The sequence below is a fragment of the Nerophis ophidion genome, linkage group LG06, assembly GCF_033978795.1.
Source record: "Nerophis ophidion isolate RoL-2023_Sa linkage group LG06, RoL_Noph_v1.0, whole genome shotgun sequence".
Taxonomy (NCBI): Eukaryota; Metazoa; Chordata; class Actinopteri; order Syngnathiformes; family Syngnathidae; genus Nerophis; species Nerophis ophidion.
The window spans coordinates 67,119,352-67,143,640 of record NC_084616.1 but is presented as its reverse complement, the minus strand read 5'-3'; the positions used below and the strand labels follow the sequence as shown (position 1 = coordinate 67,143,640).

General features: G+C 40.3%; 1 protein-coding gene across 4 annotated transcripts in view; it reads right to left on the bottom strand.

Annotated features, from left to right (window-relative positions):
* Window positions 1-24,289, bottom strand: part of nid2a (nidogen 2a (osteonidogen)) — a 161,392-nt gene that overhangs the window by 39,648 nt on the left and 97,455 nt on the right. For 2 of the 4 annotated variants that reach the window (XM_061904667.1, XM_061904670.1), the window contains exons 16-34: window positions 21,206-21,334; window positions 15,826-15,951; window positions 12,204-12,337; window positions 9,776-9,881; window positions 9,566-9,690; window positions 4,942-5,047; window positions 4,127-4,260; window positions 3,945-4,050; window positions 3,730-3,854; window positions 3,547-3,652; window positions 3,337-3,461; window positions 3,154-3,259; window positions 2,944-3,068; window positions 2,754-2,859; window positions 2,544-2,668; window positions 2,356-2,461; window positions 2,146-2,270; window positions 720-825; window positions 509-639 (exon numbers count right to left, since the gene is read on the bottom strand). In XM_061904667.1, the coding sequence (XP_061760651.1) occupies window positions 509-639; window positions 720-825; window positions 2,146-2,270; window positions 2,356-2,461; window positions 2,544-2,668; window positions 2,754-2,859; window positions 2,944-3,068; window positions 3,154-3,259; window positions 3,337-3,461; window positions 3,547-3,652; window positions 3,730-3,854; window positions 3,945-4,050; window positions 4,127-4,260; window positions 4,942-5,047; window positions 9,566-9,690; window positions 9,776-9,881; window positions 12,204-12,337; window positions 15,826-15,951; window positions 21,206-21,334 (2,252 nt within the window). The remainder of the gene's footprint in view (window positions 1-508; window positions 640-719; window positions 826-2,145; window positions 2,271-2,355; window positions 2,462-2,543; window positions 2,669-2,753; window positions 2,860-2,943; window positions 3,069-3,153; window positions 3,260-3,336; window positions 3,462-3,546; window positions 3,653-3,729; window positions 3,855-3,944; window positions 4,051-4,126; window positions 4,261-4,941; window positions 5,048-9,565; window positions 9,691-9,775; window positions 9,882-12,203; window positions 12,338-15,825; window positions 15,952-21,205; window positions 21,335-24,289) is intronic. The other 2 variants (XM_061904669.1, XM_061904668.1) reach the window with 2 other exon arrangements.

Sequence of the window (24,289 nt, the reverse complement as noted above, 5' to 3'; positions counted from 1 at the left end):
AGTAGGAGTCGCAATATTTCTTTGTTGAGCACATTGGCACCCCGACGTGTCTTATCTGCGCAGAGAACGTTGCGGTGCACAATGGATACAATTTGAAACATCATTATACAACTAGACATGCTGAGTATGCAACATTTTTTTTTAAGAAATCTTTTCTTGCGGCCCAGCCTCACCCAGAATCTACGTCCAGTGGCCCCCAGGTAAATTGAGTTTGAGACCCCTGAATTATATGCATAAATCATACCGTTTCAATTCATTAATAAAGGCATATTAAAATAAACATTTATAATAAATGTCTAATAACAAATGAAAGAAATAATAGATACATATTCCAAACATTAGGAATTTTATTAAAAATAAGAAAAACATAATTTTTTTTTTTGCATTGCAAATGGTTTATTAAATAAAAGTATTATATGTATTTTTTTTAAATGGTATTTTGAATGTGTTTTTGTCTAAGTTTCCATGCTTGAGAGTGGAGTTAGGAATGATGGGGGATATTACATACCTGTAGTGGTGTGTACTGCCCGTCAGCATCACACTGAGGGACATACCCTCCCACTGTAGAGGAGTCCTGAGGAATGGTGGTCTGCACACTGTCACGATGGTGCACACACTGGGTTTTGACCTGTGGTCCATCTTTGAAGGAAATGTTTATAGCTTGTTTAGCAGAACCGCTGTAATGGCAATTGGTAATGATTTATAAGAGAAATAGCTACCTCGTGGGTCACAGTTTATAGGTGCTGTGCCGGCTGGAGTTCTGGTTCCTTCTCTTTCCTGCCCTCTATTATCTGCACACCAACAATGTCCAGTAGAACCGTGGCACTAAATACACAAAAAAACAGGAATTACAGCCAAGACATAGGGAAGAGGGTATGATTAAATAGGCTCTGCTTCTTTTCAGAAATGTTGAATTGGTACATTCAAGGCCTACTGAAATGAGATTTTCTTATTTAAACGGGGATAGCAGGTCCATTCTATGTGTCATACTTGATCATTTTGCGATATTGCCATATTTTTGCTGAAAAGATTTATTAGAGAACATCGACGATAAAGTTCGCAATTTTTGGTCGCTAATAAAAAAGCCTTGCCTTTACCGGAAGTAGCAGACGATGTGCGCGTGACCTCACGGGTTGTGGAGCTCCTCACATCCTCACATTGTTTACAATCATAGCCAGCAGCAGCTAGAGCTATTCGGACCGAAAAAGCGACGATTTCCCCATTAGTTTGAGCGAGGATGAAAGATTTGTGGATGAGAAAATGTAGAGTGAAGGAATAGCAAAAAACAAGGTAAAAAAAAGGGAGCGATTCAGATGTTATTAGACACATTTACTAGGATAATTCTGGAAAATCCCTTATCTGCCTATTGTGTTGCTAGTGTTTTAGTGAGATTAAATAGTACCTGAAAGTCGGAGAGGTGTGGTCACGGGTGTGTTGACCGCAAGTGTCTCCGAGGGAAGTCACGCACCTGCAGCAGGAATGAAGCTCCGCTGATGTCTCCGGTAAGAGCTGATTAATTACCACAATTTTCTCAAAGCTGCCGGTTGATGTGTGGTCGGGATCCATGTTCGCTTGACTGCTCTGTTCCATAGTAAAGCTTCACCTTCGGGAATTTTAAACAAGGAAACACCGGCTGTGTTTGTGTGGCTAAAGGCTAAGAGCTTCCCACCTTCATCTTTCTTCTTTGACTTCTCCATTATTAATTGAACAAACTGCAAAAGATTCAGCAACACAGATGTCCAGAATACTGTGTAATTATGCCATTAAAGCAGACTACTTAAAGCTTGGATCGGGCTGGAAAATAATGTTCGCTACAACCCCAGACGTCAAACGCACGCGTCATCATACGCGTCATCATACCGCGACATTTTCAACATGACACTTAGCTGGAAATTTAAAAATTGCAATTTAGTATACTAAAAAGGCCGTATTGGCATGTGTTGCAATGTTAATATTTCATCATTGATATATAAACTATCAGACTGCGTGGTCGGTAGTAGTGGGTTTCAGTAGGCCTTTATACATGCAATGTTCTTTAATGGAATTTTTTTGATAAAGTTCTGAGCAAATAAACCATATTACTAATACCACTAGTCAAAAAACCCAATGACTACACGTGAAAAGATTCAAACAGGCAGGCTTTACCTGTCGAGGTGTGTATTGTCCATTGGCATCACATTCAGGTACAAATGCTCCCACTACAGGATAACCTTCTGGACTGGTGGTCTGGACTCTGTCTCTGTGATGCTCACAGTGGGTTTTAGGACGTTCTGTCAAGTACAATTCAGAATTATGCAATAAACTAAAAATATAGTACTATAATTTTAGGGTAAAAAAAAAATCCCTTTCGCTCACCTGGTTTATCGCAATCCGTTGGTGTTGTACCAGGTGGAGTTTTGGTTCCTGGTCTTTCTTGTCCTTGACTGTCCACACACCAACAATGTCCATTGGAACCATGACACTGAAATATAATAGTAAACATTTTAAACTACAGTACATGAGAAAGGAAATATATATATAAATATCACGCTTGTAGTATTTACCTGTTGAGCTGTGTATTGTCCATTAGCATCACACTCAGGTACAAAAGCTCCCACTACAGGATAACCTTCTGGACTGGTGGTCTGGACTCTGTCTCTGTGATGCTCACAGTGGGTTTTAGGACGTTCTGTCAAGTACAATTCAGAATTATGCAATAAACTAAAAATATAGTACTATAATTTTAGGGTAAAAAAAAAATCCCTTTCGCTCACCTGGTTTATCGCAATCCGTTGGTGTTGTACCAGGTGGAGTTCTAGTTCCTGGTCTTTCTTGTCCTTGACTGTCCACACACCAACAATGTCCATTGGAACCATGACACTGAAATACAATAGTAAACATTTTAAACTACAGTACATGAGAAAGGAAATATGTATATATAAATATCACGCTTGTAGTATTTACCTGTTGAGGTGTGTATTGTCCATTAGCATCACACTCAGGTACAAAAGCTCCCACTAGAGGATAACCTTCTGGACTGGTGGTCTGGACTCTGTCTCTGTGATGCTCACAGTGGGTTTTAGGACGTTCTGTCAAGTACAATTTAGAATTAATGCAATAAACTAAAAATATAGTACTATAATTTTAGGGTAAAAAAAAATCCCTTTCGCTCACCTGGTTTATCGCAATCTGTTGGTGTTGCACCAGGTGGAGTTCTGGTTCCTGGTCTTTCTTGTCCTTGACTGTCCACACACCAACAATGTCCACTGGAACCATGACACTGAAATATAATAGTAAAAATTTAAAGTAAAGTACATGAGAAAGGAAATATATATATACCACGTTTGTAGTATTTACCTGTTGAGGTGTGTATTGTCCATTAGCATCACACTCAGGTACAAAAGCTCCCACTAGAGGATAACCTTCTGAACTGGTGGTCTGGACTCTGTCTCTGTGATGCTCACAGTGGGTTTTAGGACGTTCTGTCAAGTACAATTCAGATATATGCAATAAACTAAAAAATATAGTACGATAATTTTAGGGTAAAAAAAAATCCCTTTCGCTCACCTGCTCTATCGCAATCCGTTGGTGTTGTACCAGGTGGAGTTCTGGTTCCAGGTCTTTCTTGTCCTTGACTGTCCACACACCAACAATGTCCACTGGAACCATGACACTGAAATAGAATAGTAAAAATTTAAAGTAAAGTACATGAGAAAGGATATATATATATACCACACTTGTAGTATTTACCTGTTGAGGTGTGTATTGTCCATTAGCATCACACTCAGGTACAAATGCTCCCACTAGAGGATAACCTTCTGGACTGGTGGTCTGGACTCGGTCTCTGTGATGCTCACAGTGGGTTTTAGGACGTTCTGTCAAGTACAATTCAGAATTATATAATTGACAAAAAATACAGTACCGGTACTATCATTTCAGGGTACTAAAAAATCGCTTTTGCTCACCTGCTTTATCACAATCCGTTGGTGTTGTACCAGGTGGAGTTCTGGTTCCTGGTCTTTCTTGTCCTTGACTGTCCACACACCAACAATGTCCACTGGACCCATGACACTGAGATATAATAGTAAAAAATGTCAACTACTGTACATGAGAAAGGAAATATACATACCTCACTTGTAGCATTTACCTGTTGAGCTGTGTATTGTCCATTATCATCACACTCAGGTACAAAAGCTCCCACCAGAGGATAACCTTCTGGACTGGTGGTCTGCACACTGTCTCTGTGATGCTCACAGTGGGTTTTAGGACGTTGTGGTTTCTCTGTTTGAAGAAAGCAGAGCAAGATCATGTAAAGATGATGTACTAATCAAATATTGTATTTACAAGTACATGTATGACATACTGTATATGTCTTCAATCAATCAATCAATCAATCAATGTTTACTTATATAGCCCTAAATCACTAGTGTCTCAAAGGGATGCACAAACCACAACACAAACCACTACGACATCCTCGGTAGGCCCATCCAATGACAGCAGCTCCCAGAAAACAATCGGTATAAAGCAGAGTTGGGGTTTGTTTACTGAACAGCGACAGACAAGCAATCTTCATATGACACAGTTCTGCAGAAAATATATATTTTATCGGACAGATTGGCTTTTCTTATTATTCTCTTCTCACATTTATTTACCAAGTATGTTTAAAACACAATGGATTTGACTTGGTAGATTATGCCTTTTGTCCAATGCAAGAAGCAAAGAAAATCGCAACAACTACAAGGTTTGTTTTCGTGTTTTGACGCGTTTCCTTTTGCGTGTTTGGTTTTATTGTAAACATGTGAAACAGGTGCATACGCAGCTGATCCAAGAAGGAGAAAATCATTTGAAAACAGTAACTTTTAGGACGATCATCTGATGATATGAGGCTCATTGTCAATGGTAGAAGACACAAACATTGACAGAGACAGCTAATAAAATGTCTTTCTGCTGAGCCTTCTGTACCTGCTTCGTCACAATCCGTTGGTGTTGTACCAGGAGGAGTTCTGGTTCCAGGTCTTTCTTGTCCTTGACTGTCCACACACCAACAATGTCCACTGGAACCATGACACTGAAATACACAATCATTTCGAATAATCAGGACTGTCAAAATTAATGCATTCATGCAAATTAATTCATTTGCTTCATTAATTAAATGTAGCACAAAAAGACAACATTTCGTTCAAGTGGATGATGTCTACATTGTCTGAAAGTTATTGTCAATACATCTCATACTGATGCAAAGTTTGTTTACCAAAATGTTCGAAGGTGTCACATTTGTAAGGAACATTTGTGGGATGTGTACAGAGCTGAGTATTTGGGTTAAACCAATGAAAAATAAAAAAAATAAAGATATTCCAATTCCAATCTTGTTTTTGTGTTTGGTAAATTAGCCTCTTTTCCATTTAGACTCATGTTCTACTCACCCGAGTCTTAATCTGTCTCGTGCACTTTATACTGTCCCAAATTGTTACGCTATTGTGAATAAAGGCAAGTTGAGAACTTGCACCATGCAAAAAAAAGGCAGTTCAAACTGAAGCCTGTTTTCTTAGACCGCCTACAAGCTCACTGATTGGTTCTGGGGCCTAACATGACCCTACCTCACCTCAATTGTTGACAACACGCAGCAGCTGATTAATTAGAAGTCAGATTCTGTGATGGGGAGTTGGATGCAGATAGAGAGAAAAGATGCCCTGCAAACCGCAGTAAGATTCACATGCAAGTAAAATAAATTAAAAAAAATATATTGTGCTTTGATTGATTGAAACTTTTATTAATAGATTGCGCACTACAGTACATATTCTGTACAATTGACCACTAAATGGTAACACCCGAATAAGTTTTTCAACTTTTTTAAGTCCACGTAAATCAATTCATGGTATAAATATATACTATCAGCATAATACAGTAATCATAAAGGTTAATCATCAGAGTATATAAATGTAATTATTCAAAATATTTAAAATCTGGGGGGTGGGATGAGGAGGGTTTGGTTGATATCAGCACTTCAGTCATCAACAATTGCATCATCAGAGAAATGGACATTGAAAATGTGTAGGTCTGACTTAGTAGGATATGTACAGCGAGCAGAGAACATAGTGAGTTCAGAAAGCATAAGAACAAGTATATACATTAGAAATATATTTGCTTATTTACATTTGGTTATTTACAATAACCAAATACAATAGTAAAGGGTTAAAGTTCCTTGGAGGTGTTGTTTTAGAGCGGTTTCGAAGGAGGATAGAGATGCACCTTACTTTTACACATATTTGGAAGTTCATTCCACATTGATGTGGCATAGAAAGAGAATGAGTTAAGACCTTTGTTGGATCGGAATCTGGGTTTAACGTCGTTTGTGGAGCTCCCTCCCTGGTGTTGTGGTTATGGCGGTCAGTTAAGGAAGTAGTTTGACATGTACTTTGGTATCAAGGAGGTGTAGCGCATTTTATAGACTAGGCTCAGTCCAAGTTGTTTTAATCTGTCCTCCACCCTGAGCCAGCCCACTTTGGAGAAGTGGATTGGAGTGAGGTGTGATCTGGGGTGGAGGTCTAAAAGTAGCCTGACGAGCTTGTTCTGGGATGTTTGGAGTCTAAATTTGAGGGTTTTGGAGGTGCAAGCGTAATCGAAAAAGGGTTGAACGAGAGTTCCCACTAGAATCTTCAAGGTGCTTTTGTTGACCAGAGAGGAGATTCTGTAGAGAATTCTCATTCTTTGGTTGACCTTTTTGATTTACCTTGGTTGCCATTTTATCACAGGAAAGATTAGCCTCTAGAATGGAACCTAGGTAGGTGATCTCATCTTTCCTGGTGATAACAATGTCACCCACTTTTATAGTGAAGTCACTGACTTGTTTAAGGTTGATGTGGGACCCAAATAGGATGGATTCCGTTTTACCTAAGTGTATAGATAGCTTGTTGTCAGCGAGCCAGGTGCAAATACCAAGGAGTTCAGCACTGAGGAGTTGTTCCACCTGTGACTTGTTCTTGCCGAATACCGGCAGGGCCAAGTCGAAGGTGGCTATGTTGTTGACATAAAACTTTGTGGCATAAACATTCTAACTGTCACTGCTGAAAGAATTACAACACATATAACATCTGTAACTTTGTTGATCCCTGGTTGCCCAGTGGTTCACATTCTTGCCTTTTGATTCAGAAGATATTTGTTTGATCCTCAACCAAATTATACGAGATAAACATTAAATCCTCATACAATTTCAAAAAAACCTTCTAAGATCTAAACTTGGTCACAAATGTTGGCGGTAGTCTATAATAACCCCTAATAGACTCTGCTCTGTAGGTCTGAGCGTTGTGGAGGATAGAGTTCGGTCCCAGACTATTGAATTGAAACAGGTTCCAAAATTTCATCTAGATATCACACGTTTAGGTTCTAGTGCACATGTTGTAGCGGAAAAAGGTCTGATTGTGAAAGTCAGTCATGGCAGGCCTCCTGGCAGCCCTATGAGACTGGAGATTGACTGCGTGAAGTCTGTTCTGGATTGTCGGGGTGAAGAGCAGTCGGCCCTTATAGTCACACCATTCAGATCAGTCAAACAATGAATTACCATGACTTGATTAACGTGGACCCCGACTTAAACAAGTTGAAAAACTTATTTGGGTGTTACCATTTAGTGGTCAATTGTACGGAATATGTACTGTACTGTGCAATCTACTTATAAAAGTTTCAATCAGTAATTTAAAACATTGCCAGCTGTTTTTTGAGCAGAAACCTACTAACCACTGTATCTGTGCCCATGCTCAAAGGTGGAGGATATACTAGAAGCTCAAAGCAACAGTCAATAGCAACAACAGCTTGGGTTTGGCACGTGGATAAATCGATAAATTGCAAATATGTCTTCTCTCTTAAAACTTCAAGCATCATTCCACAAAACACAAACCAAGAGCCAATGACAAAAATAAAAGTTTGAAAGAGAAGATTAGGTAATTTTTTCATGGTTGCAACCCACATACTTAGCTTTGATGCTCATCCCAAAACGTTCCTTACAAATGTGGCACATTTTAAAATGTTAATGCACAGACTTAGCAAATACAACATGGATTGACAAGAAACATTATGATTTGGTTTATGGTCAATGACATGATTGCTTTACAAAAAGTATATTTATCTAAAAATGCATTGTACATCAAGAAAAAACAATAATGAAAACAGAATTACAGTGAAATTTAATGAGGATATGGTAGGATTCTCAATCTCTTGAAGGGGAACATTATTACCAGACCTATGTAAGTGTCAATATATACCTTGATGTCGCAGAAAAAAGACCATATGTTTTTTTAAACGATTTCCGAGCTCTAAAAGGGTGAACAATTTCAATTGTTCGCTGTCGGAGCAATGACCTTTCACCCGTAGCGTCACAACAGGAAGCAATCCGCCATTTTCTCAAACACATTACACACACCAAGTCAAATCTGCTCTGTTATTTTCCGTTTTTTCGACTGTTTTCCGTACCTTGGAGACATTATGCCTCGTCGGTGTGTTGTCGGAGGGTGTAACAACACGAACAGGGACGGATTCAAGTTGATTTACGTGGAGTGTGCTAATCAGACATATCAATGGTCACGGCATTCTAATCGATGCTAACATGCTATTTAGGCTAGCTGTATGTACATATTGCATCATTATGCCTCATTTGTACCTATATTTGCATCCCAAACAAACACATACCAATCTACGGATTCAAGTTGCACCAGTGGTCAAAAGATACGAAAGTCCCTCGCACACTATACTGACGATAGCGATGCTACGACAGAGATGGCACAGAGATGTGTGGATATCCTGCGACACTCAAAGCAGATGCATTTCCAACGATAAAGTCAACAAAATCACAAAGGTGAGTTTTGTTGATGTTATTGACTCATGTGCTAATCAGACATATTTGCTCACGGCCTGACTGCCAGCTAATCGATGCTAACATGCTATTTAGGCCAGCTGTATGTACATATTGCATCATTGTGCCTCATTTGTAGCTATATTTGCATCCAGCCTTTCCCTCCACCCACATTTAATGCCAAACAAATACGTACCAATCGTTGGTTAGAAGGTGATCGCCGAATTCGTCTTTGCTTCCTCCCGTTCCGCTGTCTGTCGTGATATGGCTCAATAGCTTCAGTTTCTTCTTCAATTTTGTTTTTTGCTATCTGCCTCCACACTCCAACCATGCGTTTCAATACATGCGTAATCTGTTGAATCGCTTACGCCACTGAAATCCGAGTCTGAATCAAAACTACTATGCTATACCTTTCTGTGCTATCCGCCATCTTTATCCAGGAAAATGGACGGGTGTATATAACAATGGTTAAAATCAGGCACTTTAAAGCCGTTTTTCGGGATATTGCGTGATGGGTAAAATTTTGAAAAAATCTTTGAAAAATAAAATAAGCCACTGGGAACTGATATTTAATTTTTTTAACCCTTCTAACATTGTGATAATGTTCCCCTTTAAAGCCGGTGATTAAGACACTTGTAGTGACACGATAAATGTACAGCACAAGCATTACAATAGCAACCAAAATTCAACCATATTGCCGTCTGTAATAGGTTCCCTAGGGTTTAAAAGGTTAACTTGCTTTACCTGTTGAGGTGTGTATTGTCCATTGGCATCACATTCAGGTACAAAAGCTCCAACAATAGGATAACCTTCTGGACTGGTGGTCTGGACTCTGTCTCTGTGATGCTCACAGTGGCTTTTAGGACGTTCTGTCAAGTACATCTTAGAATTATACATGAACTGAAAATATAATATAGTCTTAATAGAGGAACATTTTTTTTAGCCTTAGTTCACCTGGTTTGTCACAATCTGTTGGTGTTGTACCAGGCAGAGTTCTGGTTCCTGGTCTTTCTTTCCCTTGACTGTCCACACACCAACAATGTCCACTGGAACCATGACACTGAAATACACTTCGGTCATTGACTGTACATGATCATTTAAATACAATGCATTTGGGAATTATTCACAGTGCTTCTCTTTTATAGCCATATTCCAAAATGGAATAAATACATTTTTGACCTCAAAATTCTACAATAATTAAAAAAAAAATCACATGTACATACGGTAAGTATTCACAGCCTTTGTTCAACATTTTGTTGATGGAACCTTTGCACCAATTATAGCCTCAAGTCTTTTAGAATACGATCCCACAAGCTTGGCACACCTACTTTTGGGCGGTTTCGCCAATCCCTCTTTACAGGACCTGTCAAGCTCCATCAGGTTAGATGAGCAGTGTTGGAGCGCAGCCATTTTCAGATCCCTCCAGAAATGTTCAAACAGATTCAAGTCTGGGATCTAGCTTGGCCACTCAAGGAAAATTCAGAGTTGTCCTGAAGGCATCCCTTTGATATCTTGGCTGTGTGCTAGGGTCGTTGTCCTGCTGAAAAATGAACTATAGCCCCAGTCTGAGTTCAAAGGCGCTCTGGAGCAGGTTTTCATCCAGGAAGTCTCTCTACATTGCCACATTCATTTTTCCCTTCTATCCTGACTCGTCTCCAAGCTCGTGCCGCTGAAAACCATCCCCACTGCATGATGCTGCCATCACCATGCTTCACTGTAGGGATGGTATTGGCCTGGTTTCCTCCAAACATGATGCCTGGCATTCACTTCAAAGACTTCAATCTTTGTCACATCGTACCAGAGAATTTTGCTTCTCATGGTCTGAGAGTTTTTCAGGGACATTTTGGCAAACTCCAAGTGGGCTGCCATGTGCTTTTTACAAAGAAATGGCTTCCGTCTGCTCACTCTACCATGCAGGCCTGATTGGTGGATTGCTGCAGGGTTGTTTTTCCTGTTGGGAGGTTCCCCTGTCTCCACAGAGGAATGCTGTAGCTCTGAAGAGTGACCATCAGGTTCTTGGTCACCTACCTGATTAGGGCTGCTCTCCACTGATCGTTCAGTTTAGACTGACTGCCAGTTCTAGGAAGAATCCTGGTGGTTCAAAACATTTCCGTTTATCAATGATGGAGGCCACTGTGCTCATTGGGACGTTCAAGGCAGCAGATATTTTTATATACCCTTCCTCAGATTTGTGCCTCGAGAGAATCCTGTCTCGGAAGTCTACAGACAAATCCTTCGACTTTATGCTTGGTTTGTGCTGTGCACTGTCACGTTTAGGACCTTATATATTGACAGTTGTGTGCCTTTCCAAATCATGTCCAATCAACTGAATTTACCACATGTGGACTCTAATTAAGCTGTAGGAACATCTTAATGATGAGTGGTAGAAAAACGGGATGCTCCTGATCTCACGTTTGATCCTAATGGCAAAGGCTGTGAATTAGGAATGGGCGATATATCGATATACGCGATAAATCGCGGGTTTGTCTCTGTGCGATATAGAAAATGACTATATCGTAATATTCGAGTATACGTTCTCATGCAGTTGCTTTTAGCTGCGGGCATTACACTACAGGCTCTTTTCACTCCTTCTTGTGTCTCCTTCTCACAGACAGTGAGCGCAAATTCTTACATACGTCACATACTGTCACGTCATATGTCACATACGTATACGCCCTGGCCCAGCAGAGAGGTAGCAGCGTGGCCAACGTTATCTGTGATGCTAGCAAAGTGTTGCGAGGTATCATACGAGAGAAAGAAGGTGCGAATATGGTAACAAATGAAGGAAGAGTTAATTCTCAAGGAACACAGCACGGGGTCCATCGTCTGGCGGTGGTTTGGCTTCAAGCAGGAATATGTCGAATAGACAACTGTAACTTGTCAAGTGTGGGGCACAAGCGTTGCTACCAGAAGTAGCATTACTGCTAATATTTAGCATCGTTTGAAAAGTCACCTGATAATAACTTTAATAAATACAGTTTTGGTAAATTTACTTAGTTGTGATTTCCTTCTGTGCATGAAAGTTTAAAATGAGCTTAATGCAGTATGAAAAATAATGTTTTAATGTAGACACATAGAATCATCATACTGCTGTGATTATATGTATCAAGTGTTCACTCAAGGATAAGGCAAAATACATCGCCCAGCCCTAGTGTGAATTCTTAGTGATTTCTTTTCTTAGTTTTTATTTTTTATTTTTCAGAATTTGGATAAAAACTTAACAAAAAAAAACAAAACCTTGTCATTCTGGGATATTATTGTGTGACAAATTTCAAGGACAAAAATGTATTTATTCCATTTTGAAATACCGCTGCAATATGACAACATATGGAAAAAGTGTTTTTGAATACTTCCTGCGTATACCACATTTGTTGTAAATTACCTGTTGAGGTGTGTATTGTCCATTAGCATCACACTCAGGTACAAACGCTCCCACCAGAGGATAACCTTCTGGACTGGTGGTCTGCACGCTGTCTCTGTGATGCTCGCAGTGGCTTTTAGGACGTTGTGGTTCCTCTGTTTGAAGAAGCAAGCCAAATCATGTAAAGATGATGTACTAATCCAACCTTGTGTTGCACAACAAGACAATGCACAAGGTATTACACGTTTGAAGTCTTTACATAATGCAGTCGGGCATCTTTGCTTTTCTTAGAGTTTGTTTTATGGTTTTGACATGTTTTTTTTTTTGGTTTATTACAATCATGTAGAAGAGCTTTGCACAACAGATTCAAGGAAGGAGTTAAACATCTGAATACCAGTAAGCAGTTAAAACATGTTTTAAAAGTACAAGCCTAAGTAGTGGTTCACATATTTTCTGATGGTCAATGCCTTATTCAGAAAAAAACTTGAAAAGTCCAGTTCTGTTTTTTGAGTTGGTCTTTTGTTATACAGTGTTATTGTCATAATCTGCTGCTTGGATGTCATATTTGGGTTTTGGTTCCGTTTTGTATCTCATCTTGTTAGTATTTGACTTCCATAGTTCCTGGTGGCACTTCCTGTTTTGTTCTGTTGTCATAGTTACGTATTAGTATCACCTGCCCCTTGTTTTTTTACGTGCACCTGCTTTGTAATTACTCCCCTTATTTAAGCCTGACTTTTCCGTTACTCATTCTCGCATCCTAGTTTCTGTTCCGTGCAGGTGGTAAAAAAATATTTCTTGTACTTGCTAGCTTTCGCGCTATGCTTCTTTTGTTTGTTCCCTAGGTCACATGCTAGTGATTTTAGTTCTTCTAGCTCCCATGCTAATTCTGTTCGTTTTTGCCTTTAGTGCCTTGTGCAAGTGTTGCTGTTCTTAGTCTGTTTGGTTAGTGTAAATAAATCATAATTTCCTACCTTCACGCTGTGTTCAAATCCGACTGCATCCCTGAGAGAACGAACCCGCACCACGATGCCAGCAAACCGTCACGGTTATTACGTTTTAAAGGGCTGTTTGAAACTTGCTCAACGTTACATTTTCCAACCCCAAAATTTAAACAGAACATCCATCCATACATCTTCTACCGTTTGTCCCGTTTTGAGGATGCGGGGGGTGCTGGAGCCTATCTCAGCTGCATTCGGGCGGAAGGCGTGGTACACCCTGGACAAGTCGCCAGATGAAAGACAGACAACATTCACACTCACATTCACACACTAGGGCCAATTTAGTGTTGCCAATCAACCTATCCACCCCAGGTGCATTTTTTTTGGCGGTGGGAGGAAGCCGGACATATTTATTTAAATCCATCCATCCATTTTTCTACCGCTTATTCCCTTTTGGGGTCGCGGGGGGGCGCTGGTGCCTACCTCAGCTACAATCGGTCAGAGGGCGGTGTACATCCTGGACAAGTCCCCACCTCATCGCAGGGCCAACACAGATAGAAAGACAACATTCACACTCACATTCAGACACTAGGGCCAATTTAGTGTTGCCAATCAACCTATCCCCAGGTGCATGTCTTTGGAAGTGGGAGGAAGCCGGAGTACCCGGAGGGAACCCACGCGTTCACGGGGAGAAAATGCAAACTCCACACAGAAAGATCCCGAGCCCGGGATTGAACCCAGGACTGCAGGACCTTCGTATTGTGAGGCAGACGCACTAACCCCTCTTCCACCGTGAAACCCTTAAATGTCTATATTTTATACAATTACTGAATAAAAAATGTGCAAAAACTTGCTCATCTGTCAAAGAAAAAGTCTAACGTTGTGGCTGTCACCCACCCACGGCTGTCTCACGCGTACACACCCAGAAATTGAGCACGTACACAAAATCAACTAACAATTTGCAGTCATGTCATTGTTATGTTTGAAGATACAGTACATTCAATAATAATTGAATCCTCCCAAACCCACCAAGCACCTTGAAGATTGTAGCGGGAACTCTCATTCAACCCTTTTTTGATTACGCTTGCATCTCCTGGTACCCCAGCACCTCCAAAACCCTCAAATCTAGACTCCAAACATCCCAGAATAAGCTAGCCCGGTTACTTTTAGACCTCCACCCCAGATCACACTTCACTCCAACCCACTTTGGAGAAGTGGGTTGGCTCAGGGTGGAGGACAGAGTAAAACAACTTGCACTGAGCCTAGTCTATAAAATCCGCTACACCTTTCTGATAGCGAAGTACATGTCAAACTACTTCCTTAACGTAAATGACCGCCATAGCCACAACACCAGGGGGAGCTCCAAAAATCACGTTAAACCCAGATTCCGATCTAACAATGGTCTTAACTCATTCTCTTTCTATGCCACATCGATGTGGAATGCACTCCCAACAGGTATAAAAGTAAGTGCATCTCTGTATTCCTTCAAAACCGCTCTAAAACAACACCTCCAGGCAACTTCAACCCTTTACAAATACCCTCCTCCATTCACATTCCATCTCCCCGGATTATAAATAACCTAATGTAAATAATCAAATGTACTTCTAATGCATTTACTTGCTCTTATGCTATCTGAACTCACTATGTTCTCTGCTGGCTGTACATAACATACTAAGTAAGACCTACACTGTTTCAATGTCCACATTTCTCTGTTGATGCAATTGTTGATGACTGAAGTACTGATATCAACCAAAGCTCCTCATCCCACCCCCCGGATTGTAAATAATGTAAATAATTCAATGCATATACTATGATGATTAACCTGTGTGATGACTGTATTATGCTGATAGTATATATTTGTACCATGAATTGATTAACGTGGACCCCGACTTAAACAAGTTGAAAAACTTATTCGGGTGTTACCATTTAGTGGTCAATTGTACGGAATATGTACTGAACTGTGCAATCTACTAATAAAAGTATCAATCAAAAAAAAGACTGTTTTCACTGCTGGACTCTAGGAAGAGGTTCCGCAGCCTCATAACAGAACCTCCAGGTTCTGCAACAGCTTCTTCCCTCAGGCCGTAAGACTCTTGAACGCATCATAATTAGATTACCCCCTCAACTCCCCCCAAAATGGATTAACTCGCTGGAATAAAAAAAGACAATATAACATACATCCATAAATCTGGACGCATGTGAAAAAGTGCAATGCATTTATCTGTACAGTAATCTATTTATTTATATCTGTAACTTATTGCTTTTTTTTATTATTATTATTTGTTTTTTATCCTGCACTAACAAGAGCAGTAGACAATAAAATGGAAGTCTAGCCTAGTCAAATATTAGTAGCTAAACTTTGCCAAATCCCTATTCTTATCTTACAACAAGTGCATGTTTGCGTGTTACATGGGGTGTAGTTTAATGTCTTCCAAACAGAAAGAGGTGGTAATATAATGCTTACAATCCTTGGGAAAGATAGCACCCACCCAGCATCCGCTTAAGGTTGCAAACAGCCCTCCTAAAGCATGCAGTAAAGCTAAACAACTGACACATGATGAAAAAAGTAGTCCTGGTAAAAAGCTTCTGACCCCACAACCGAGGCCAATTTTTCAAATCCAATGTGGCCCTGAGAGTCAGAAAGTTTACCCACCCCGGGTCTAGATGTAAACACAGAAGAAGAAGAAAGAGGTAAGATCACTGACCTTCCTGCTGGGAGCAATGAAGGCCGTCTCCATAAAAGCCTGTCTGGCAGTCACAGTAGAAGGAACCTAAGCTGTTGGTGCATCTGGCGTTGGTGTGGCATGGAGAAGTGTGGCACTCGTCCACGTCTGAGGACAAAGACAACAAGTATGTGTTGCTATTGTTTTTACAGTGTACCTCAATTATCTATGCCCAACTATCCTGAAGGATTACGTTTTCTACAAAAAATGTTGCCAACATTTTGCCCCATCTTGTTGTCTGTTATCGTACGGTTGTCATAACAAGAGTCTCGAATAAAGATAAAAGTGATGTTAAAGGCCTACTGAAACCCACTACTACCGACCACGCAGTCTGATAGTTTGAATATCAATGTTGAAATATTAAAGGCCTACTGAAATTAGATTTTCTAATTTAAACGGGGATAGCAGGTCCATTCTATGTGTCATACTTGATCATTTCGTGATATTGCCATATTTTTGCTGAAAGGATTTAGTATAGAACATCCACGATAAAGTTTGCAACTTTCGGTGCTAAGAGAAAAGCCCTGCCTCTACCGGAAGTCGCAGACGATGACTTCACATGTTGATGGCTCCTCACATATTCACATTGATTTTAATGGGAGCCTCCAACAAAAAGTGCTATTCGGACCGAGAAAACGACAATGTCCCCATTAATTTGAGCGAGGATGAAAGATTCGTGTTTGAGGATATTGATAGCGACGGACTAGAAAAAAAAAAAATTATAACAAAAAATAAGTTAAAAAAAAAATTCCGATGTTTTTAGAGACATTTACTAGGATAATTCTGGGAAATCCCTTATCTTTCTATTGTGTTGCTAGTGTTTTAGTGGGTTTAATAGTACCTGATAGTCGGAGGTGTACGTCCACGGGTGTCTTGACGCCAATGTCTCAGGGGAGTCGACGGCAGCTTTATGGACGGCACAAGCTCAGCTTTTCTCCGGTAAGGAGCGACTTTTTACCATAATTTTCTCACCGAAACCTGCTGGTTGACATTCCGTCGTGATTCATGTTTGCTTGACCGCGCTCTGATCCATAGTAAAGTTTCACCTCCAGGAATTTTAAACAAGGAATCACCGTGTGTTCGTGTGGTTAAAGGCTAAAGCTTCCCAACTCCATCTTTCTACTGTGACTTCTCCAATATTAATTGAACAAATTGTAAAGGTTCAGCAACACAGATCTCCAAAAAACTGTATAATTATGCCGTTAAAGCAGACGACTTTTAGCTGTGTGTGTGCAGCGCTCATACTTCCTTAAAACCCGTGACGTCTTGCGTACACGTCATCATTACACAACGTTTTCAAGACGAAACTCCCGGGAAATTTAAAATTGTAATTTAGTAAACTAAAAAGGCCGTATTGGCATGTGTTGCAATGTTAATATTTCATCATTGATATATAAACTATCAGACTGCGTGGTGGGTAGTGGTGGGTTTCAGTAGGCATTTAACATTGCAACACATGCCAATACGGCCGGTTTAATCTATTAAATTACAATTTTTAATTGCAGAGTGTCCTGTTGAAAACGTTGCGGAATGATGACGCCTGTTTAGGGGACATACTAGCCCAGCACCACTTACGGCTAAAAGTCGTCTCTTTTCATCGCGCAATTACACAATATTTTGGACATCTGTGTTGCTGAATGTTTTGCAATTTTTTCAATTAATAATGGAGACTATAAAGAATAATGCTGTTGGTGGAAAGCGGTGGATTGCAGCTGCCTTTAGCGCCGAAACACAGCCGGTGTTTCTTTGTTCGTTGTGAAGCTTTAACACAGAGCGGTCAAGCGAACATGTTTCTCTACGTCATCCAGCAAGTTTTTGGATGGGAAAATTGTGATATTAAGTCGGCTCTTACCGGAGACTTGAGTGGATTATGCGACCTCATCCTGCAGCTCAAAAAGGTATGACTTTATACTTTCAGATATGACTTTATACTGAAATACTGTTAAAACAAAAAACAGATAAGGGATTTTCCAGAATTATCCTAGTAAATTTGTCTAATTACATCTGAAACTCTCCCACTGCCGCCGCCAGGAGCCGTTGCCTTTTTTATTTTATTTTTATTATTTTTTTTGTAGTGCTTCACTCTAACTTTCCTCATCCACGAATATTTCATCCTCGCTCAAATTAATGGGGAAATTGTCGTTTTCTCGGTCCGAATTGCTCTTACTGCTGGTGGCTCACATAATAGACAATGTGAGGATGTGAGGAGGCCTCACACCGGTGACGTCACGCGCACATCGTCTGCTACTTCCGGTACAGGCAAGGCTTTTTATTAGCGACCACAAGTTGCAAACTTTATCGTCGATGTTCTCTACTAAATCCTTTCAGCAAAAATATGGCAATATTGCGATATAATCAAGTATGACACATAGAATGGACCTGCTATCCCCGTTTAAATAAGAACATCTAATTTCAGTAGGCCTTTAAATGTTCCCCTAACCATGTTTTTTTTACTGCAAGTAAATCTATGATTATTCTCTTTAAAATGTGTTTTGTGTACACATTTGTGGGTGGTTAGAAGTATCTGTTCATTAGGTTTACATTATTTGTCATGGGAAAATTTGCTTCGGCTTTCGTATGATTTGGTCTTCGTCTGACCTTTTGGAAACGAATGACAACCAAAGCAAAACTGTATTTAGTGCGTGTCACCTTGTTTGGTGCTTTTACAACATTCGGATAATAATATAAACGACAGTATGGAGAGTGCTCAGGGAAGTTCATCAAAAGTTCACACTGATGGGTGAACACACACACACATATTAAAAAAAACACACACTCATTCCAGAGCAATATCCCTTGACTACGTTTACACTGCAGGCCAAAGTGGCCCAAATCTGATTTTTTTTTTCAAAATCTTATTCTTTCGAACTGAATATTTACACTGCAAGTAAAATGTCATCTTCATCAGAATCCAGTATAGGGCCCCAAAGTGGTCGCAACTTCACTTGTATTCTATTGTATCTAAAAGCATTTAAGTCTCATCTTAAAACTCATTTGTATACTCTAGCCTTTAAATAGACCCCCTTTTTAGACCAGTTGATCTGCCGCTTCTTTTCTTTTTCTCCTCTGTCCCCCTCTCCCTTGTGGAGGGGCGGGCAGGTTCGGTGGCCACGGATGAAGTACTGGCTGTCCAGAGTCGGGACCCAGGATGGACCGCTCGTCTTGAGTCGGGACCCAGGATGGACTGCTTGCCTGTGTATCAATTAGGGACATCGCTGCGCTGCTTATCCGCCTCCGCTTGGGATGGTTTCCTGCTGGCTCCACTTTGGATGGGACTCTAGCTACTATATTGGATCCACTTTGGACTGGACTCTCACCGTTATGTTAGATGCACTATGGATTGGACTTTCACAATATCATGTTAGACCCGCTCGACGTCCATTGCTTTCGGTCCCCCTGGGTGGTTGTGTTGCCCACATATGCGGTCCTCTCCCAGGTTTCTCATAATCATCATTGTCACTGTCACCGATGTCCCACTGGGGTGAGTTTTTTCTTGCCCTTATGTGGGCTCTACTGAGGATGATGGATTCTAGGGGCCCATGATGGAGAGAGGCCCAGAGAGGCCCCTAATGATGATGAAATTAAGTTCAAGTTTCAAGTTTACAAGTTTATTCACAATACCATATAACATTTACAATAGTGGTGAATATCATCATTCAAAGATGTTGGTACGTGAAAGGGTCCCCCAAATAAGCTAGAAGAAGCTTTTGACAGGGTGTCCAAAGGACAATATATACATGGAAAGATCAAATTATATGAAACCATGTGTTGGGGCCCTGTAAAGATTCTTTTCATGAGGCCTAAAATCCCTAGCGGCGCCCCTGCCTGAGGGTCGTGACTCTAGGGCTGTTGTTGCTGATCTGGCCTTCTGCATACCAGCAGGTCAATCTATTTCACTCTATAACAGTGGTTCTCAAATGGGGGTACGTGTACCCCTGGCGGTACTTGAAGGTATGCCAGGGGGTACGTGAGATTGTTTTAAAATATTCTATAAATGGCAACAATTAAAAAAAACATTTATGATATATTTATTGAAAATAGCAACAATTCAAAAATCCTTTATAAAAATATGTATTGAATAATACTTCAACAAAATATGAATGTAAGTTCAAATGCAACAATGCAATATTCAGTGTTGACAGCTAGATTTTTTGTGGACATGTTCCATAAATATTGATGTTAAAGATTTCTTTTTTTGTGAAGAAATGTTTAGAATTAAGTTCATGAATCCAGATGGATCTCTATTACAATCCCCAAAGTGGGCACTTTAAGTTGATGATTACTTCTATGTGTAGAAATCTTTATTTATAATTGAATCACTTGTTTATTTTTCAACAAGTTCTTACTTATTTTTATATCTTTTTTTCCAAATAGTTCAAGAAAAAACACTACAAAGAGCAATATTTTGCATTGTTATACAATTTAATAAATGACAAACTGATGACATAGTGCTGTATTTTACTTCTTCATCTCTTTTTTTCAACCAAAAATGCTTTGTTCTGATTAGGGGGTACTTGAATTAAAAAAATGTTCACAGGGGGTACGTCACTGAAAAAAGGTTGAGAACCCCTGCTCTATAACACTAGACTGTGTTTTATAACCTGTCTGAGAACGACACATTAATCATAAACACAAACATAAATAAAATTCAATAAAATCCAGCTGTTTTCTTTCACTTGATCACTTAAACACACCTATACCTTTGCCACTTTGAACCAGCTACATTCCAAATAATGACATGTGTACAGGGTCAATTACGTCTTGTAAATAATGTATTTTCTAATGTTTTATTACAGTTATAATTTCACAAAATATGTAAGTTACATGTAAATACCTGAATATTGTTTGATGTTTTGTCAATGTGGAACCATTGTCTCGTTGTCCCTCCTACGGCAATAATAACTGTGACACCTGTCTTTTTATATGCGTTGGACACGCCTTCCAACTTCCCTTTTTGTCCATGATAAAGGGAGAGGGGCTCGACGATGGTACAAAGTTTTTGATGATAATTGTATTCTGTATAATCAGTAATGTGAAGTGAAGTGAATTATATTTATATAGCGCTTTTCTCTAGCGACTCAAAGCGCTTTACATAGTGAAACCCAATATCTAAGTTACATTTAAACCAGTGTGGGTGGCACTGGGAGCAGGTGCGTAAAGTGTCTTGCCCAAGGACACAACGGCAGTGACTAGGATGGCGGAAGCGGGAATCGAACCTGCAACCCTCAAATTGCTGGCACGGCCACTCTACCAACCGAGCTATACCGCAGTGGAGAAAACCATGGTGTCGGTCGTCTTCCATAAACAACACACAACGCAGAGGAAAAGACCACCGGTTACACATGTACATCATACAACTCACCCACACATGTGCGTCCGTCGAAGCCAAATTCATAGCCACCCTGGCACTGGCAGCGATGGCTACCTGGCAGGTTGACGCACTGAGAATGTGCGCCGCATGTCGCCGAACCCTCAGCACACTCGTCCACATCTACTGGGAGAGAGAACTTGTCAGGAAAAGTGTTTACTTGGAAAAGCATGTACCGTATTTTTCGGACTATAAGTCGCAGTTTTTTTCATAGTTTGGCCGGGGGTGCGACTTATACTCAGGAGCGACTTATGTGGGAAATTATTCATTTCTAGGCGCAGTCAAGGCATTGAGGGGTTCCGGTTTGGTGGCCGCGGGATTAGGTCTCTGCTTTTTGCAGACGATGTGGTCCTTTTGGCTTCATCTGGCCGGAATCTTCAGCTCTCACTGGATCGGTTCGCAGCCGAGTGTGAAGCGGCCGGAATGAGAGTCAGCACCTCCAAATCCGAGTCCATGGTTCTCTCCCGGAAAAGGGTGGAGTGCCATCTCCGGGCTGGGGAGGAGACCCTGCCCCAAGTGGAGGAGTTCAAGTACCTAGGAGTCTTGTTCACGAGTGTGGGAAGAGTGGATCGTGAGATCGACAGGCGGATCGGTGCGGCGTCTTCAGTAATGCAGACGTTGTACCGATCTGTTGTGGTGAAGAAGGAGCTGAGCTGGAAGGCAAAGCTCTCAATTTACCGGTCGATCTACGTTCCCATCCTCACCTATGGTCATGAGCTTTGGGTCATGACCGAAAGGATAAGATCACGGGTACAAGCGGCCGAAATGAGTTTCCTCCGCCGTGTGGCGGGGCTCTCCCTTAGAGATAGGGTGAGAAGCTCTGTCATCCGGGAGGAACTCAAAGTAAAGCCGCTGCTCCTCCACATCGAGAGGAGCCAGATGAGGTGGTTCGGGCATCTGGTCAGGATGCCATCCGAACGCCTCCCGAGGGAGGTGTTTAGGGCACGTCCAACCGGTAGGAGGCCACGGGGAAGACCCAGGACACGTTGGGAAGACTATGTCTCCCGGCTGACCTGGGAACGCCTCGGGATCCCCCGGGAAGAGCTAGACGAAGTGGCTGGGGAGAGGGAAGCCTGGGCTTCCCTGCTTAGGCTGCTGCCCCCGCGACCCGACCTCAGATAAGCGGAAGAAGATGGATGGATGGATTATTATCACATTACCGTAAAATATCAAATAATATTATTTATCTCATTCAGGTAAGAGACTAGACGTATAAGATTTCATGGGATTTAGCGATTAGGAGTGACAGATTGTTTGGTAAAGGTATAGCACAGGGGTCGGCAACCCAAAATGTTGAAGGGCCATATTGGACCATAAATACAAAAACAAATCCGTCTGGAGCCGCAAAAATTAAAAGCCATATTACATACAGATAGTGTGTCATAAGATATAAATTGAATTATGAGGACTTAAAGGAAACTAAATGAGCTCAAATATACCAACAAATGAGGCATAATGATGCAATATGTACATACAGCTAGCCTAAATATCATGTTAGCATCGATTAGCTTGCAGTTATGCAGTGACCAAATATGTCTGATTAGCACACTTCACACAAGTCAATAACATCAACAAAACTTACCTTTGTGCATACATGCGCAACGTTATAAGTTTGGTGGACAAAATGAGACAGAAAAAGAAGTGGCATAAAAAACGTCCTAGAAAGTCGGAGAAAGTTACGCATGTAAACAAACTAGGGTGAGTTCAAGGACCGCCAAAATTAGTAGGACAAAATGGCACCCAGCAAATACTCAAATCAATGAATAACGTTTAATATAAACAGTGTGCTTTATAACAATTAGGGCGGTTTGTCCTCCAACATAAACCATATTAAAACAAAAAATATGTTTGTTTTTTCCCCCTCATCTTTTTCCATTTTTCATATATTTTTGAAAAAGCTCCAGAGAGCCACTAGGGGGGCGCTAAAGCCGGAGCTGCGGGTTGCCAACCCCTGTTATAGCATATTCTATATGTTATAGTTATTTGAATGACTCTTACCATAATATGTCATGTTAATATAACGTACATTTATTCAGCCTGTTGTTCACTATTCTTTATTTATTTTAAATTCCCTTTCAAATATCTATTCTTGCTGTTGGGTTTTATCAAATAAATTTCTCCCAAAAATGCGACTTATATATATACAGTGCGACTTATATATGTTTTTTTTTCCTTCTTTATTATGCATTTTCGGCAAGTGCGACTTATACTCCGGAGCGACTCATACTCCGAAAAATACGGTGCACTTACTTTACCATGAATTGATTAACATGGACCCTGACTTAAACAAGTTGAAAAACTTATTCGGGTGTTACCATTTAGTGGTCAATTGTACGGAATATGTACTGAACTGTGCAATCTACTAATAAAAGTATCAATCAGAAAAAAACTTGGCAACACTGTATTCCACTTTTGCAACCTTTGTGGTAGCAAAATAACACAGCCACACAGACGCTACCTTTCAACTTGCGTCCAAAGCGGAGTTTTCCAACTGCAAACAAGTCTTTAGATCAGGGGTGTCAAACTCGTTTTAGATGGGGGGCCACATGGAGAAAAATCTACTCCCAAGTGGGCCCGACTGGTAAAACCACGGCACGATAACTTAAAAATAAAGACAACTTCAGATTGGTTTTCTTTGTTTAAAAATAGAACAAGCACATTCTGAAATTGTTGAAATCCTAATATTATTTTTAGGTTTTTTTTACACTTACATGTTGTGGTTAATAGTACTCTTATCTTTATTTGTCGTTATTTATACTTTCTGAATAAATTATGTCATAATGTTCATCGGTCAAGTCATTGGTGTTAATTTTCAATCTATCAAAATAAAATATATATATATATATATATATATATAAATCTAATTACTGTATGTTATTTATGTAGTTTGCTGTTTTTTCCTTGGCTGATGTACTAATATGTGTATTTTTGTTGTTGTTTTTTTACATATGTAGCATCATCTACAAATATACAAATAATTGCTATTGCGACATCTAGCGGACACATTTAGAACAGCAGTTTCTTTCATTCAAAAATGTCGGCTCATTTTTATACTTGGCAAACTCACCCCGTGGGCCG